The sequence below is a fragment of the Podarcis raffonei genome, chromosome 7 (assembly GCF_027172205.1).
Source record: "Podarcis raffonei isolate rPodRaf1 chromosome 7, rPodRaf1.pri, whole genome shotgun sequence".
In the NCBI taxonomy this organism is placed as follows: domain Eukaryota; kingdom Metazoa; phylum Chordata; class Lepidosauria; order Squamata; family Lacertidae; genus Podarcis; species Podarcis raffonei.
The window spans coordinates 37947572-37967066 of record NC_070608.1 but is presented as its reverse complement, the minus strand read 5'-3'; the positions used below and the strand labels follow the sequence as shown (position 1 = coordinate 37967066).

The window sequence follows — 19495 nt, the reverse complement described above, 5'->3', positions numbered from 1 at the left end:
TGGCAAAAAACTGTATTTCAATTGCCTCCCATAAAAAACACAAATTCCCAGAATGTGAGATAAAAAGAATTAGCTCCTGGTTCTGAAAACTTACTTAATTACTAACTAAACTTGCATATGCACAACACTTTACACCTATCAATACTTTACTTCAAAAAGAAAATGCCTTTGTTCCATTATTGCCTCCTCTTTTCCCTCATATACCTAGTTTTACTTGCAGCTTGATCCTGAAAGGAGAGCTTAGGCCCATTGATTCCAATGTTCTCAGGCTTACCTAACATTGAACAGGGTCAAGCTAAATTGCTGCAATCTTCTGCACACTTACTTGGGAGAAAGCTCCATTGAACAAAACAAACTTACTTCTAAAAGAAGGGCATGCATGGAATTGGGCTGTTAGACCCTTCCTATACCTGCATTCAGACTTTTCTTTATTCTTAGTCTTTATACACATACTTGTTTTTCTTACCAAATTAACTTTTTTCTATCATGAACGTTACATTTTCATCATACATACCTGTTTTAATACTCCTACAAACACCGCTAGCTTCTTATGTCTTTGCTAACACAGACAAATTGTGCTTTCTACTACTGCTTCAGTCAGACCTACTATGCCCTTCCCCCAAGTTTTATAGAGAGGCTGTTGACCAATGAGGAAGAGACAAACAAACTGCTACACAGGCCCCTCAATTAACTCATAATTCCATTTTCCAAATGACTCAAGAGCAACAGGTGGACATACCAGCGATCTGTAGCACACCTGAGAGCAGAGAATTTTTTTGGTTTTGGATTTTAAATGGAACAAAACTGCATTGGAGGCAGGCAGAGTGACTCACCTCTCCAAACACAGGGTTGTAATCCTGTGCCTACTCACTTGGTTGGGAGTAAAGCCCCATTGAACTCAGAGGCACTTGCTTCTGAATAAACACAAATAGGATTGGGCTGCACAGCTGCTATATCATTCACTCTTAACTGGAAGCAACTCCCATTGAGCAAAGCAGTACTTACTTCTGAGAATCCAAATGTGAGCATGGCAGTATCAGGATCACATGGAATGGGACAAGTCCACAATCCTGAGAAGTCCTATGCCTAGGAAGGAGCAAAAATGAGTCTGTGTTGGCTTGAAACCAAACAGCTGCATAAGATAAGCCATTAAGGCAGGGGTGGGGAACCTGTGGTTCTTCAGATGTTACTGGACTACAACTCCCATCACCCCAGAGACTAAAGCCATATTGGCTGGGGTTGATGGGAATTGGAGTCCAAGAGAGTTTGCTGTCATAAGGCTTGCCACACACAGAGAGAAGCTCTCAGATTTGAGCAAACAAGATTTCATAAAGCAGGAGGGTCGGAGAAACACTAGAATAAAATAAAGATGAGCTCTGGCCTGCAGAGCAGGGGTAGCCTACATGTTGTACTCCAACAGTATCTGGAGAGCACCAGCTACTTGTGTCATAGAGGAACCAATGAACAAGCTCTGCTGTCTGCTGCTCACCTCTGTTCAGATGAACAGTGTTGGGAGGGCAGACCATATAATTATATAAAAGAAAATGTGGTGTACACATCCAGGATGATGGAGGCTGGCTTTAGGGGTGAAGCAGCAGCAAATAAAGCAGCTTTGCCACTCCTCCTGCCCTCTTCCAGATCTAAGGAATCCAGCACAGCATTGCCACTTATGCCCACTTTACTGACTTTCCAAAGGCATTTCCGAACACCTCTAGCTGTCTGTGCAAACCTATCCCAGCCTCACATGGAGAGAAACACTCTCCCTGATTCACTCAGGACTTGGCGTGACACACACAACACATGTGAAGCATGAAGACTTCAGTGCAGTCTGTGGCAGGCAGCATGCTTGCTCTCAACAACCTTTCTCAGTTTGTTTTGTAACTTGAGAAAATCTTTAATAAAAACTAATAAAAATTAAAAACCACCTTTCTCAAATCTGTTGGCAGATGGTGGGGTTCAGGACAGGGGAACCATAGTGAGTCATTGAAGAATAGAACTATTTATTATTTTATTTAATTCCATAAAAAATTATATACCACTTGACTGGGGGGGGGACCCTCAAAGCAGTTTACATGCTACCCTGCACCCTCTAAGCTAGCCAGTGGTCACCATCATGTCAGTGATGAATTAAGGTTCAGCTGGATGTGGAACGGAGGAGACACCTTCTTGACCTTTGACTCAGGAAGGAAAATGCCCTGGGCTGTCCATACCAGACTACAGTTCAAGAATGCAGTGGTGAAATTCTGTTTCTTCTCCATCCTCACTGCCAGAGAGTAAGCTTGATAATGGTTGTATTCAGTTTTCTGACACCTGTGTTTCAGCCAGGAGTCGGCAATCTTATTAGGCCTATTGGATTTTTGATCAAGTGATGGGGCTGCCACCCACTCTGGTCTACATGTTATTGGACTCCAGTTCCCATCAACTGTGTCTGCTAGAATCTTATTACTACTATATTTACAAAATATCTCAAGATCAGGTACAGTCAATGTGCCCTTCATATGCTATAGGTCTGCCATCAGCTAAGCCCCAACTAGCATTTTCCAATAGTAAGCAATAAGGGTAGTTGGAGTCCAGCAACATCTGGAAGGCCACAGATTTTTTGCCCATTTAAAGTTATGCAGGGAACTCCCATATGCCAAGCAGATTATATCCACACAGGAACCTCAACAACCTTGAACAGGCATTAGAAGCACACATCCCCATTTACTACTGGGAAACTTTTGTCCTGGCCTTCAATATTGCCTCTCAGGGCTTCAATCTGTAACCCACCCACCCACTCTTTGAATTCCTCATCCCTAATACTTAACCCATCTACATGCAATTCTTGACCTATCTAGGAGCTGCAGGACCATCCAGCAGAATGCTTAATGTATACAGAGATGCCCAAGTTTTAAAATAATCACAAAGGATACTTTTCAGTAGCTTCCACCACAAAACTATCTTGATAACTTTTCAGAAGTGCTTAATGCTACATTTTGTGTGTTTACAATGGTGCATAACTGCTTGCAAATAAGCAAGAGTAAAATATATATTCCAATATGGAGAGAAACCCTAAAGCACCACTTTTACATAGTTATAACTTCTGGATAGCAAAATATCCTTTTGAACTTTTATCCACACACTAGGTGCATGTTTTGCATCTTAAGTGCAGGCTAACCAAGGTATGTATCCAGTGTGGATTACTGGAAATTAAAATCACCCTAAATGTAGCTAGCTGACTTACCTGGATTTGAGTCTTTCATTGCTGCCATTCCAAGTGTTCTTGTATAAAATAAAAAAAACTTCTTTAGAACTTATCTTGTTGGATAAAAAACACAAATGCTACTTCTAAACTGAATGCACACCTTTGGTGTTTCACCTTATACTTACAAATACACGCAAAAATACTGTGCTTTTACAATTGCAGCTGTTCTCCAGCAGAGGGCATTAGCAAATGCCTTCTCCCTCATTATCAATCAAACGTTAAATGTAAACGTTAAATCAAAGTTAAATGTAGCCCTCTTATTTTTCAGACTCCTACATAGCCATGATTTATCATAACTCCTTACAAGCAGTGGTCCGGGCCTAAAATTCCATTTAGCATTCTTGTATATTTTGAATAAAAATACTTCAGTGACTTTTTACGTCAAATGTGCTATGTCAAACTGTGGACACTGTGTATTGAAGGATGTTTAACCTCATGTTAATTTTACTGATTTCCACTTCCTTGTCACATGGAATGAAGTCTGATAAACAAACACTAGATTTGGGAAAGATGGAGGGCACAAGGAGAAGGGGACGACAGAGGACGAGATGGTTGGACAGTGTTCTCGAAGCTACGAGCATGAGTTTGACCAAACTGCGGAAGGCAGTGGAAGACAGGAGTGCCTGGCGTGCTCTGGTCCATGGGGTCACGAAGCGTCAGACATGACTAAACAACAACAGATTTGGCTCCTGGAGGCAAGAATGCAACTCCCAAACTAGCCAGATATACCAACAAACTTCTTGTGATACAAGACTTTGGTTCAAGTGCTACATAGTTAACATTGACTATATACATGATCAACAGGAGGAATCTAGCACATAATTACATACTAAAAACAAGAACAAACCAATAACCCCCTCCCTTAACCCCACCTAGTCTACTCACACTGGTACGCTTCATTTGTTGAATGAGTTCTAAAAATCAGTTTAATCAGATACCTGATAATTACCTGATAATTAATCAGATACCTGATAATTACATACTGTGTAGGCTTTTTAATTGTGGACAAGTAGAGGCTTTTGATACTATTCATAATTAAAGCAGGAACACTGCCATAAAGCACACAACAAAAAGTAAAAGTTGATATTAACTTTTATTGAAGCAGATGACAATCATTTAGGCATCAGCAATGGTAACCTCAACTTCTACTCCAGGCTCAATACTGATAGAAGTTATCTGCTTGACAATCTCCGAAGGACTGTGCAAATCAATGAGACGCTTGTGAATGCGCATCTGGAAACGATCCCAGGTCTTGGAACCTTCACCACATGGTGTTTTCCTTGTGGTGATTCGCAGAGTCTAAAATGTGAGTAAAATGTTTATTTTATATATTTAGCAAGGTTAATAAAAAAATGAGGTATTTACATAAAATATTCATTCAAAATAGAAATAAACAGACATTAAAACATTAGGTGTAATAAAATTATCAAAATATACATAAAACCAAGTTATAAAAACAAATATACATATTAAAGGCCTGCCTTTGAGAAATATGGGGTGGGGTGGGGTTGCAAGCATAAAAAACAATACAACCAAGTACCTTCCCTAATATCAATAGACAAGGCATTTCAGAGATTAGTTGCTGTCACACCAAAATATTCCTTAAACTCAAGGAATGAACATGATGCGACACTTGCTTAATGCTATGTTAGATGTCTTTAGAGCTTTGCAGAAGTTTGCATCCCTGGGGAAATCAAGGAGATAACAGAGCAGTTGATCAACGTTACCTCAGCAAATAGCCCCTTTATGAAGGACTGAAGAGTTTACAAGCATCATATTGCTATGTTGACTTACCAGTAACTACAGACTCATTTATACCACACTATCGTAGCATCTTTGGTTAAAGACAAGTACCACAGGTGCTTACTAGATAGTTCCCAGTTCAGGTACTATGTTGTATGTACCTTCTAATGTTTATACATCTCTAACTTACAGTGGTACCCCGCAAGACGAATGCCTCGCTAAACGAAAAACGCGCAAGACGAAAGGGTTTTCTGATTTTTTAGCCGCTTCGCAAGACAAATTTTCCTATGGGCCTTTCTCGCAAAATGAATTTTTTTTTGAGTTTTTCCCCACAGGCTCCCTCTAAACTTCAGCGGAGCGGGGCGGGCTGGGAGGGAATCCCTTGGACCCCCGCCGGACTTCCCGAAGCTCTTTTGAAGTCCGGCGGGGGTCCAAGGGATTCCCTCCCAGCCGCCCGCGTTTAAAAGCACTCCGGGGAAAGCAACAAAGCGCGCCGCAGCTCTTTTGAAGTCCGGCGGGGGTCCAAGGGATTCCCTCACCGCCGCCTGCCTTTAGAAGCGCTCGGGGAAAGCAGCGTGCTTCGCTGCTTTCCCCAGAGTGCTTTTAAACGCGGGCGGCGGTGAGGGAATCCCTTGGACCCCCGCCGGACTTCCCGCAGCTCTTTTGAAGTCCGGTGGGGGGAGAAGGGCTTTTCTTCCCACCGCCAGCCTTCAGAACAGCCTTCTGAAGGCTGATGGTGGGAAGAAAAGCCGTTCTCCCCCGGCCTGCCTACAGAAGAGGTTCGAGGAAAGAGGCGAAGAAGCGCTGCCCCTTCACCTCTGTCCCCGGAGCTTGCCGTTCTCCCCCAGCCTGCCTTCAGAAGAGGTCCGGGGACAGACTGTCCCCGGACCTGGTCTGAAGGCGGTCTCCATAGGAACGCATTAATTGATTTTCAATGCATTCGTATGGGAAACCGTGCTTCGCAAGACAAAAAACTCGCAAGAAGAAAAAACTCGCGGAACGAATTAATTTCGTCTTGCGGGGCACCACTGTATTTTTTAAAAATCTATTCAATACTATACTACACATTACTATACTAGTTCTGTCTCCTTCTCCATCCCTAACCAATATATTCACTACAAAGCAAATAAAATATGATGCAATGATAGGCCTTATTAAGAGATCTTCCATCTGTAAAAGCTATGAAGCAAAGGAAGAAGTGATGTCAAGAAAGAATTTAAACTTAAAAACATTCAGGATAAGAATGTGCATGCAGTTACATACCTTGGTGGGCATGCGGACAGGTCCTTTCACTTTTAGGTTCTTTTCCTTAGCACCTCTGATCAGATCTGCACAGACTATAAAAATGAAAATTGAGTTTTTAAAAAGTTGTGTGTTCATCAGTAAAAAAAAAAGGCACTATAAGTGTTGGCTCAGAATAGCGTATAAATTAATCAAAGTAGTTCAGTGCACTTTTGTCGTCATAGCCAACAAATGTAGATAAAAGTTTCCTCCTGTGAATTGCCAATGCAACAACTGACTAGAAGTGACGACAATTTAGGATAACTAATTTCATTGCTCTCTTTTCTATATATTTTAATGGGCAACATTCTCAAATTTCATAAACATGCCCACTGCAAACATTTTAACTTATGCAACATAAAAATTACCTCAATCAACCTAGACTTTATCCCCACCCCTGCACTTAAAATATGGAAGCAAACCAGATGGTACAAACATGCAAATCTACCTCAATAAGAAAGATAGCTAACTTCAACAGACCACAACTAATGAGTCTATAGAAGAGTCCTTATTCCCCCAATTTCAACTGAAATCGTCATTTAATCAAGCATGTCCTCACCATTTTTAAACATTAACTACATTAACAGCTCAATACGATGTCATAAGGCCCAATGAAATCAATGGGCTTAGAAGCACCAAACTGTACAGGATGAAACTGCCAAAACAGAAAATTGGGTGGGAAAGTGCACAGACTTCTGCCAGCCGTTTAGAATTTAAATACAAATCTATGCTGTGACCACATTTGGAATACTGAAGACAGATTTGGTCACTTCACCTTAAAAACGATATGGGAGACTAGGAAAAGGTGCAGAAAAGGGCAACCAATATGATCGAGAGGAGAAATTTCCCCAAAGCAAGGTTACAGCAACTATGGCTTTTTAGTTTACAAAAAAAGGAGAGTATGAGGCAACATGACAGAAGTGTTTAAAATCATGCATGGCATAGAAAAGGTTTTCTTCATGCTCTGATAACACTAGAATCCACAGGCATTCAATGAAACTGAATGGTGGAAGATTCAGGACAGGCAGAAGAAAGCATTTCTTCATACAGCGCATTAGACAAAGAAGATAAGGCTATCAATGGCTGAACTATGCTTCTGAATATGCACCCAGGTCCTGCCTGTGGGTTTCCCATGTGAGACCAGGATGCTGAACCAGATGGGTCACTGGGCTGATCTATCAGGGTTAGATCCTATCAGCTATTTTGCTACTTACCTTTTTCAAGTGACTTCACATTGCGACTTGTCAAGGTGATTCTGATTCGATGAATTGCTACCTCCTGTTCTACAGGTGCTTTCCCAGTATCTTTAAATGCCTGAAAGAAATGGGTTGTAATGATAAGTTCTGGCATTCGTTTGATGCTAGTTTTGCAACCTCAAAAACTAATTCAAATCAATCTTTAAAATCATAAATAAGATCTACCGCACATATTGGACTCTTTCCCTCCACCATTACAGTACTAAGCAGAAATGAAGCATTTAGCACTCTGCACATCATAAAACAGTAAACACACATAGGAAGGCATTTTCTGCATCATCTTTGCAACAGCAACAACTTGCTCAAACTCAAGCATTAATTGATATATATTAGCCTTTTGTGACTAGGAATAAGTATAATTATTTACACTTTCAATGCCAAAGAACAAAACCCCAGGATACTCAGTAAAGAGTAAGTTTGTAGGCGTACAAGTATTTGTCATGAAAGGTGTCCCATGACCGCCTTCTCAATATAGGACTGCACAAAAAGCTTTTACTGACCACTTGGGCTCTGTTAAAAGACCCAGGCAATACACCATGTGTCCCTTGAATTTGAAATTAGGATCTAGCAAACCTTATTCACTGACTACAAAACTGCAAGTTTGATGAAGAGCTATTTATTTTCATAATGCATATCCTGCTCTTTTAACAAAATGTTCCATGTAGTAAGAAACAATAAAAGTAAAACAGAAGCAAAAACATATATAACAAGAGCCCCAGTGGACAACGAAATCGAAAATGTTCAAAGTTAAGAATCTTTGTAGTTCTTAAGGGCCTACGAAAACATCTCTCCACCACGCGAGTTAACAGCGAAGAAAGAGGCCTTTTCTCTGCAGCACGTGGACACAGCCGTCCTACTTGGTTATAAACCTCGGTATAACCAAGCAGCCGCGAATCGGTATTTTACGCAGCCCGATCCTATCTGTGCATATTTATTCGTAAATCCGACTTTGTTCTACGGGGTTTACTTCCCGAGAGCTGCAGCTAAAACGGCATTAAAGCTTGATCTGGTGAACATACCGAGGAACATCAAAATGGGATCTTACGCGTGCCTCTTAACAGCAGAAGCCCTATCTTTCTTGAGACGCGGGAATGGAAACGTATCCTCCACGCCTATTCCCATTATTTATTATAGTTGTATACCGCCCTTCTTCGTAGGATCGCAGGGCGGTGCACAACATAAAAACTACAAAACGGTAACAGAAAAACACGTAATAAAAACAAGAACGAACCAATAACCCCCCTCCCCGAAAGAGGGCACGCCTCTACCCACGGTGGGCTTTTAATGAGGCATAAAGGAAAGAAGAACCGAGAGCCACGACCTCGGAGCAGCTAGTGAGAGCGCACGCGCGAGGTGGGGTGGGTCGGGGAGGGGGCCTTAGGAGCAACCGTTAAATTCGAACGTCTCCCACATCCATGGCAACCCGTCGGCGCGATGGCTCTTTCCCGGGCGCCTCCTGAGGCCCAGTCTCCCTCACCATGGCCGCCGCGGAGCCTTCCTGACCGACTTATTCCTGGCCGAAGCGCGCGAGGCCCGGGGAACAGCGGTGAGTCAGGAAACGAACGCCTCGCCGAGACACGGACGCAAAGAGGGCGGCTGGCGAGGCGGCGCGGGTTTTATAGCCTCGCCGAGGCACACACGCCCCGCCCCTTTCTCTCCCCCTTCGCCCCGGAACCGATTCGGGTGGGTGGATGGGGAGGAGAAGCGGCGACGGCGAGGGCTGGGTCTGCGAAGCGGGGCAGGGGCGGAAGTTGTTCCTCAGGGCGGCGGATCGGGGGAGGGAGGGTAGCCGCCATGGCTGTGCGATGTGCTTTAGGCTTATGCCGGTAGCAGAGTACTTTTCCCTTTTCCCCGAGGGAAAGCGTAGGCTCTCGCTTCTGAAACTCTAAAACCTTCCTTCTGAAATGTGGAATTTCCGATTGATCCAGAATAAGACACTCCCGCCCCCCTCAATCGAAGGGTAAACATATAGTGTACTCACAAGGCGTCTTCTTCTGCTGTAGCCTTTGCTTCTCTGAGGCAGTTTATCCAGGATGCCAAGCCTCGTCTGTCAAGTTAGAATTTAGCCCCGGAACCTCCCTCGCCCCCTTTTAAACTATTTATCTATATCTCTAGCTCCAGGCTGCCTTCCATTTCAGCAGTAATTGACTCCGATCAGCCCCTCGCCCATAGAATCCATATACGTACAGTGGTACCTCAGGTTGCATACACTTCAGGTTACAGACTCCGCTAACCCAGAAACAGTACCTCGGATTAAGAACTTTGCTTCAGGATGAGAACAGAAATCGTGCTCCGGCGGCGCGGGAGGCCCCATTAGCTAAAGTGGTGCTTCAGGTTAAGAACAGTTTCAGGTTAAGAACGGACCTCCAGAACGAATTAAGTTCTTAACCCGAGGTACCACTGTAATTGTAGAGATGGAAGGCACCTGTGTTAACCACGTTGCTGGAGTTGGGGGGAAGGAAGCCCCACTGAAGCCGATGAGGCTTAACGCCCAAACAAGCATGTGTGGGATTACTCCACTGAGCGCTGGTTTTACTCCCACAAATGCTCAGAGACCAAAGCTTTGTTTCAAAGATACTCTGGGTCAACCAATCTGTTTTAGAGTGATGGAACCCACAGCATTCTTAGACTTGCAGTCTTAAGACTTCCACTTACTTAGATGTAATCTGCATTGAACTCAAGGGTACTTATTTCTGAGCAACTCTGCACATTTGGGTGCAAAGCACGGGGAGGCAATCTGCAGTGGCAAAATGGTGCTGGGAGCAGGGAGAAATAGGATCACTCCCCAGTTGCTGCAAACTGTGACTTCTATTTCCAGACAAAGACAAACATGGGATAGATAGTGATGTATTCAACGTTTTGTCCTTAGGTCTCTCCTTAGGGAGACCTGTTATGAAGTATTGGAAAGAATGAATCACTTTTCAGTCTTATAATTGACTGGTGCGGCAGTATATGAATATTTACATTTTAAATAGGATGGTTCAAAGGCAAGACACAACCACATAACCAATGTTCTGAACATACACAACTAGGGCAGAATAATTTATCTTTGCAGTATTCCTTGTGTTAAAGATCTGCCAACTTTTAACTTTATTCTTCCTCACAATCAGACACATTTTGGAATTAGGATATACTTTCTTTGGAACAACTTCACCCTTACACGTATTAACCCCTTAGTCCTCACCCAAGTTCATTTATGGTGAGCCTGTTTTTAAGCAACAGGCTTAATGGAACATTTTACATAATAATGAACCGAATGCCTGTAATAAGGTACTATAAAATCCTAGTGTGAACACATGTTCTAACAACAAATAAAGCAAGAAAAATTAAAAGTAGTAGGTGACTATACCTACTGTCTAATCATTTTGTCTCCAATAGAACCATTCATATGACCATTTTACCACAATTTTGTACCTGTTGGACAGCAAAAACCCTCTCTTCTGCTTTGTACAATGATATATCCAACCAACAGTGCAATCCTAACTCTGTTTACTCCCAGGAATGAGATTGTTGGGGTGTGGGGAGGTGACAACTCACCCTGGAACAATTTGGTCTTTATTTTGAACAAAAGTCAGAATGCCTTCAGGAATACAAATGCAAAATAGGCATATCTTACATCGCAGCAATATAGGATTTAATTCCTTGCTTCCATTAGCAGGGCTTCAGTAATCATGTTACTACTTTTACCCATCTAGTAGGATAAAACAGCAATGGAACCATTTTTATCAGGTATTTGTTTTTATCTCTTATATAAAAGGTTTTTATTTTAAAAGACGAAGGTTGTAGATAAATTGAAATGGATAAGCCTATTTCATTTCCACACTCACATTTTTGTTAAGAAGGTTGGGTAAGTGGCTGAAGCTAATATGAATACAAAACAGATTTGATGGATGACAAAGGAGATTAAATATCATTGGTGGTAGTTTTGCAATAAGACATGGAGGATAGGGAGGAAGAAAAGATGCCATCCATATTGAGCTTGAGAAAACAATTCCTTTTTAGTAGGATCTTAGTATAATAATTATAAAGAATTATTTCTGCACAGCAGTGTCAACAGTTGTCATTGGCAATATACATTAGCCTAGCAAAGCTAGGATAACAATGCTGGCAGTGGGAGATAAATCTTTGACCTAAATTTAAAATCTAAATAAATAGAATCAAAATTGCTGGAGTTAAATTCTAGTTCAGTGATGTAACACTTTGAAGCAGATTTGAGATGGGAGTCCCATACAACTTTGTAATGTGGTGGCAAAAAAGTGAAATAAAAGTCTGTTGGTGGAATATTTCCCCAAACATGATTTAGGTCTTAAACAAGAAAAGGGCATTCTGTCTCACTAGAGGTATAAAAAGCAACTCAGCAAAGCTAACATGATAACATTGATTCCTGCTGTTGTAAATAATCATTGCGCTTCTATTGTATTGTACTATTGTATGGAAATGTTATGTATCTCTTCCATTCTACAACTTTTTGCCCCCCCCCCTTTTCCCACACTGTAACCATACATCTGTTTACTGTTTACTGAATAACACTCAATGCGTGAAACCTTTTGTCACAGTAATTTTCTTGGTGTTTAGAGTTCTGCAGCACTCATTTTTTATCCTTTCTTTCTCAACAGAAGGGGATTATCATATATACCTATTCGCTTCTTCTCCATTGTAGATAAGAATTTTCTATCTTTTTCCATCTAGAGAGATGCTAAGGAGTTCATATTATGGCAAAAAGGAATAACTTTTTATTGACATTGATTCTGTTAGGAACCAGGTATAGCCCTCCTCTAGCATCTCTTATAAAGTATACTAACTGAACATGTGAACTTCAATTCAGATCAAAGTTCGGTTACATTCTTAAAACAAAACAAAACAAAACTGAAACATAAAACTAAGTCTGTAAGATAAGATACATCCAACTGTTACATCAGCCCATCTCCAACTGTAATAGGACACTGCACACCAACACAGATGTTTAGAACTAAATCCAGGGGTCTAAGATGCAATAGAAGGAGAGTTGACAAAAGGCAAATATACAACAGATTTTTATATATATATTTATATTAATGTGAGCATCTAATGTGAAGGTTAGTTATTATTGTTAAAAAAATATGATAGATAGCAACCCATTTATGTTGACACACAAGCTACGTCTTTGTAAATAATACATTAAAGTATGTTATGTGTGGACTACCCAGCCTATTTCTGTTCCATGATGGTTTCTCATACGTGCAATAATGCATTTGAATACATTCTTAAAAATCCATGGGGTTCTACTAAAATAAAGGTAATGTATTTATAAATTGGTCTGAGGACTGCTTATGGAAGCAGCTATCTTTTTCTCTGGACAATTCCCCATGAAGGGACCACATGCTTTGTTCCCTAGCTGCATTAAACTTTTTTTTTTTTTTTTACTTGCATGACTACAGTGAAGTTATTAGCTGCTCTAAGCTAGCTAGCTTTTACCAGCTTCAGCTAAAACAAGGATACCTAAAATATAATATCACCCCTTATATGCCTAACCAACAATTAGAGTATGCAGCATAAGGCATTTTGCAGATACCATACTGCCAGGAATGATACGATCTGCATGATACTGCATGATACTACAATGGGCCTTCTAGTGTGCCAGCACCTGTCCGTTAGACAGATGTCACATCTCGTCTTTTCAGCAAAAAATCATTTCCTCTTTCAACAAGCCTTCTAAATGGTTATGTATTATGAAATTGCTTTGAAATACTTCACAGAAAGCAGTTCATAAATGAACTAATAATTAGTATTGTATTGATGCACATATTGGTTCACAAATTGTGGTGACTAATCCACATACCTATGTCCTGATTTGCACATTGTTGCAGGGGACATGGTAAAATAATTTGGCTCATCCCAAAATGTGGAGAGAATAAAATTTTTCCCACATCCCTATTGCAGTCTTAGTTCTTAAAAGTGAGTTTGTGTGGACAGGTAACTTGATCTCCTAATTAGCGCTCATTTAAAGTCTCAAGGCAGCAATCTGCATATAAAAGGGAAATTTCATCTAATAACAGCTATGAATCCTTGTGTTTTGATACCTTCTGGAATTTTTGTTTTATTATAATTGATAGACACTATTCTGGAAAAGCTGTTTCTGGGGTCTAGTAGCTAGATACCGTGTTTTACAATTTTGGAAACTAGTTTCACAGTGGCAACACAACTGCATAGAGAAATTCTCAGGCCCATGTTTTTGTGCACATACATAGGTTGTAATGAGTGAACCTGAAGGAAACATGTTAATGTGGGAGATAGAACTTCTTACTTCTGCAACTGTAGCCCTATCCAAGTAAGAGTATTTCTGGACCCCATGATATTTCTTCTGTACAAATACAAGCAGGTTTGATCCCAATAATGTTCACTTTCACAGTGGTGAGCATTCAGTTATACTATATTAAAAACACTACTTCTGTTTATTTGTAGTGTATGACACATATCCAGTTGTCAAGTTATAGATGCCTCAGACTTTGCCATATATATATATATATATATATATATATATATATATATATAGTTTTAGATGTCGTAACAGAGTGTCGTTCTGTCAGCCAAACAAGAAAGCTAGAGAGTTCTAGGCACAAAGTCAGGAAGCATCAGCAGCTGTTCTGTGTTTTTAAAAATACTCTGCTTATTTTGGATTATTGTTTAAATGGATACAATTGAGAGTGCTATTTTAAACTTCCTTATATCTTAATCAAAACAGACTAACTTGGCAAAACTTGACTGCTGGAAACAAGATTTTCTTATTGTGAGAACGGGAATTGCATTTGCTCCCAGCTGTGTTCCTAAAACAGCCTATCCTATAAGCTTATGTAACTTAAGCCACAGTCTATTCATATCAACAAATACCGCCATAGTCATAATACAGAAATCAATATGATTTACCCCCCACAAACAGCAGCATATTGTAGCACAGGGTAAGTCTCTTGGAAGTTTGAATGACTGTTTGAAGCAGTTTGAAGCAGTCCCCACCATCATCATAAGCCAAAGTCCATAGTGCATACGTGACCTAAAAGAGCTCTCTGAACTGTGACCAGAGTATTAGGATGGTAGAGAAACTGTTTTCAGAAGTAGCTTTGATTATTATTATTTTATAATAAACTTCAACTTGCACTTCTTAACATAAAAGAAAATTGAAGTTTTGTGGGGGGTGGGTGGGGGTGTGTGGAGATGAGAGCAAGGCTTAAATGTTAAACACAAACATTTAAGAACAAGGTAGCAGAAGACTTGCAACAACCAAAATGGGAACATTGACATTTGCATGGAAGTAAAATTAAACAAATCATTATCCATAATTCAAAGGTCATCTGAGAGGGTGTTGCAATAAAATAGCAAGGATTTCACCATATCTTTAGATTTAGTTAGAAAACTATCGCAGTCCTCCAGTCTCCTGCTTCATTATCAGTGGGGCATCTGAAAGCAGCCCTCTTTAGGGAAGCTTTTAATGTTTCATGCATTACTGGAATTTAATATTTTGTTGGAAGCCGCCCAGAGTGGCTGTGGAAGCCCAGCCAGATGGGCGGGGTATAAATAAATTTTTTATTATTATTATTGTTATTATTTAATATACCACGCTTCACCCAAAGATCAGATGATGGTTTGCAGCGTAACTCACACACCACATATTAAAAGTACATTGTTATGAATATGTATCCAAATCTTTTTGCAGTACCATTGTTAGAAGTTAACTATTTTGTGTTGTTCTTGGTTTCCCCAAGACCGCAAATAAGGTTTTATCATTTTCAGAATGCTTGTAATTCACATAGGGGCACAAAGCATGGAAACAATTCAAGATCATTCTTTTTCCTTTCCAAACAATACTAATCTGGGAGAATAATGCTTGAGTATTCATTCTAGGGTGGCTAGATTCAGGACAAGCTACACCTGCTGAAATTCCAACTTCTACATTACTATTAAAGGTGCAGGGTCCTGTTCTCTATTGTGTCTGGACACACTTTAAAAGCAATCACTAGATAGTTAAACTTAACATACTCTTACATTTATGACCTTTAAATGACCGCTTGTGAACTGCAGTTGTATTTGCCTATCAAGGTTCAGTCTCTGTTTTGTCAAGCCTTTTGCTATCTAGGTATAGTTAAGAAAGTATCTTCATAAACTGTACCACCTGGTAATGGACAGCTGGATGGTTTATCTGAACTGGAGACAAACTAGCGAGCCAATCTATTATTCATCATTCTTATCAGTTCCCCCCAAAAATGCATGAATATGTTACACATACTGACACCTTGTTTGTGAGCCTATTTTGACCATTGAAATCATGTCACTGTGGCTTAGCAAATATTTAAAACAAGGAAAGAAATTATATAACTTATTTGTAGCTCAATCCACACAGATATATCACCATTTTCAAAGAGAATAAAATAACAATCACACTGTTACCCCCCCCTTTGTTCAATACTAGTTTGATATATGACACTGGGAGTATGACAATTGTTACATTTTTCTTGGTATGCATTCCTGTTAGGAAGCTCCATTATCTTCAATGGACCCAATTCCCACCAAAGTGTGCCTAGGATAGCAACCAAGTCTCAGATCTTGAGCATATTTAACCTATGCAGATGCTTAGGACAAAACAATAAACTGAATACAGTTAATAGCAGTCTCTGAGAACCATCAAATACAGCTAATAGCATTCTCTGAACACCATCAAACCTACTACTAATTTCCTGTAATGAACTTTATTTATAGAAAATTGACCACCAGCAACATATATATTTTTAAACTTCTTTTGCATGCAGAGAAGAATCAGTACAATAAGATACACAAACTTAGCAAGAGATGATCAACAATAAAAATGAAGGGGGACAAGACAAGGTCTTTTATACTATTAGAGACAGGGACTGAAGATTGTGAAGGAGAAGTTCTGCACTAGGACGCTCTGCTACATCAGCTCTCCAACAGCTTCCAATTATATTTTCAAGCCTTTGGCCAGTGGTTGATTCTCTAAACACAGCTGCAGTCAGAGAAGGGCGCAGGTTATAAGCTACAACAGAGTAGAGTACATACTGGCGCTCACCCGAATAAGGCTCTTGCTGTGTAACCATTTGCCAGAGGGTGATGGCAAAAGAGTAGATGTCTGCCTTGGGGTTGACTCGCTCACCTTTAAGGAGTTCAGGAGCACGGTGGGTGTATGTTCCCCCTTGTTGACAAAGTTGTGGGTCGGATGCAGCATTCTGTAGCTTTTGGGAACATCCAAAGTCTCCAATCTTGCAAACATTGTGTTCAGTGATGAATATGTTGGCAGGTTTCAAATCCAGATGCACAATCAAATGTGAATGGAGAAACACTAAGCCTGCCATAATGTCACAGGAGTAGCCTAGACACTGAGCTATACTCAGCTGATCATCTTTCTTTTTAGCTGTTATACAGCCAGTCCCATAGATAACATGGTCCAGAGTCCTATTTCCTACATACTCCATTATTATGGTGCCCAAACTATCCTGATTGCCAGGGGCACATGTGCTAGCAGCTACTATACGCACCACATTTTTGTGATCAAGGCGTGCTGCATTTAGTTCTGCCCAGAAGCTCTGCCGTGATGCCAAACGGTTCTTACTGCATTTTTTTACCTGCTTTACAGCCACTGTAGCTCCATGGTACGTAGCCTTGTAGACAGAACCAAAGCCACCAGAGCCTAGGGGGTGCAGCAGGCACAACTGATCCCAGTCTATAGAACACCAAGCTACACGAGAGGGTAGCCGACGAGCCCTAGGCAACGGACCTTCCCCCAAAAAGAGCTTTTCACGTTTGGCAGGAAACACCAAGGGACTACTACAGGGTCGTGTTTCCACAGATGGAGAAAATTCCAGATGGAGAAGACGACTATGTGGAAGAGGGGATGGCATAATTATTTCAAAAGAAGGTTAGGCAACACAGTTTCTTCCAAGAGAAAGGATTAAGTAGGTTTTCTTGACTTTGTTCTCCTTTTGCCTCCAAGTTCATGTTTCCTTCTCATAAATAGCTGCATTTAATCTCACATGACAAACTCCAATCAGCTTCAGATGATTCCAATTTTAATAATTACTCTAGTAACTTTAGCCTGTAAAGGGAATTGATATTGCAGTCCTAATCCTAAACATACTTAGAGCACAATGCTAAACATCCTAAACATGTTTACTTAGCAGTAAGTCTCACTGAGTTCAGTACAAATTATTCCTACTAAGTGATTTTAGTGACAAGCCTTCCATTCATGGAAATCATGAAAGGCTTATTCCTAAGTACACTTGCTAGAAATATTTAATTTGGATCTTATGTTAGGTTCTTATGCTGTTCTGGTCCTGTGTATTGCATTTGAAGGCTGTAGCTAAATAGAGCGATTTCTAGTGAAGTTTAACAACTGAATGACAGGTAGAAATTCAATAGGCACTGTACTCTTGATGCTAGGAAGAGTCATAACTTAAATTTCTGCCCGTTGTTCAGCACATTAAAGACAGAAGGGCTTTCTCAGAGAAAAGTTGCAACCTTGCGAAGCTATATGGCTCTGAGCATAAAACCTAAGAGCCTGCTGAATCAGCTAATGGCCCATCTAATCCAGCATCCTGGCCACTGCAGTGGCCAGCCAGATGCCTGCAAGCCAGAAATGAGTGCAACAGCACTCTGCTCACCTGTGGTTTCCAGCAACTGGTACCCAGTAGCAATCAAGGTTGATTCAGTCCCAAAATTGTGCCTGAAACCAGATTGAGGCGGATCTAAATAATCTGTATCCCCCAGGAATTTCTGCAACTGCTCAGCCATTACTTTCTCCACCACCTTATCCCCAAAAGGGGTACAGTGGTCCCTCTGGTTGCGTACTTAATTCATTCCGGAGGTCCGTTCTTAACCTGAAACTGTTCTTAACCTGAAGCACCACTTTATCTAATGGGGCCTCCCGCTGCTGCCGTGCCGCCGGAGCACGATTTCTGTTTTCATCCTGAAGCTAAGTTCTTAACCCGAGGTACTATTTCTGGGTTAGCGGAGTCTGAAACCGAAGCGTATGTAACCTGAAGCGTCTGTAACCCGAGGTACCACTGTAATTGCAACTGGGTGGTTGTTATTATAAATTATAGGAACCGGAATGGGCTTCTTCAGGAGTGAACACACTGCCACTTGTTTAAGAGAAGCAGGCATCATTCCATCACATAAAGATGCACTCACCACAGCCTGGTTGTGCACATGGTTCATGAGAGCAAGAAGCACATCTTTGTAAGAGTCTTGTCCAAATCATTGGGCCATGCAAATTGAAACTGATCCCACAGAGCATGGGAAGGCATTATATATGACACCTCAGGTGGAACTGCAATGACGGTGACACCCAAGGCACTATGGAGCTGAGTTACTTTATCCTCAAAGTGCTGTGAAAACTGATCACAGCATGCTGCTGAGGGCTCCAGAGGTCCGTCTACCACTTCTGGTAATGAGCAGCCTTTGGACTATCCAAAACAACTCTGCCAGACAGCTCTTTGAGGATGCAATACAGGCGGCAAAGTAATTCTCTTTTGTCACCTTCACTGCTGCTTGACAGGTAGCATTCTGTGACTTAATAAGCATTCAGTCAGCTTTGGAGTGAGTTTTCCGCCACCTGCACTCTAGTTGTCTCCCATTGTGGGTCTTCAGCATGAAGATGGGTCTTCGGCATGATCCAGTAGGGCTGATCTTATGTTTGTAAGTGTATTCAGGATTAGATCAAGTCATTTGCCCTAGAAAGAGGCTTATTAAATTAGCTTTTTAAACTTGCCATAATATTACTATGAACTTGTTAAGATTCATTCCTACAAGGAGCCCTCATTTTTCAACCCCCCCGTCTTAAAAAAATTCTTTTCCTTAAGCTGCTTCACTGAAAGTATTTCCCTGCTTTTCAGCAATTGCTTGCAATTATATCAGAATGAGTGGTTATGGAATGCCACATAGAATTCATTATCAATCAGAAATTGTACCTTGCTATCACACTGCAGCC

General features: G+C 40.9%; 2 protein-coding genes and 1 non-coding gene across 3 annotated transcripts; all 3 read right to left on the bottom strand.

Moving 5' to 3' along the window:
• Window positions 1-4318: 4318 nt before the first annotated feature.
• Window positions 4319-9128, bottom strand: RPS20 (ribosomal protein S20). The gene is made up of 4 exons (XM_053396116.1): window positions 9002-9128; window positions 7483-7582; window positions 6251-6324; window positions 4319-4543 (listed from the first exon to the last, which is right to left on the bottom strand). Exons 1-4 carry the CDS (start codon window positions 9002-9004, stop codon window positions 4361-4363), a joined length of 360 nt encoding a protein of 119 aa, XP_053252091.1. The 5' UTR covers window positions 9005-9128; the 3' UTR covers window positions 4319-4360.
• On the bottom strand, window positions 6393-6456 carry LOC128418134 (small nucleolar RNA U54). The gene has a single exon (XR_008331672.1). It is a non-coding gene; the product is annotated as a small nucleolar RNA U54 (small nucleolar RNA).
• Window positions 9129-16225: 7097 nt separating the features above from the next.
• MOS (MOS proto-oncogene, serine/threonine kinase) lies at window positions 16226-18506 on the bottom strand. The gene has a single exon (XM_053394943.1). It carries the CDS (start codon window positions 17406-17408, stop codon window positions 16383-16385), a length of 1026 nt encoding a protein of 341 aa, XP_053250918.1. The 5' UTR covers window positions 17409-18506; the 3' UTR covers window positions 16226-16382.
• Between the last annotated feature and the right edge of the window lie 989 nt (window positions 18507-19495).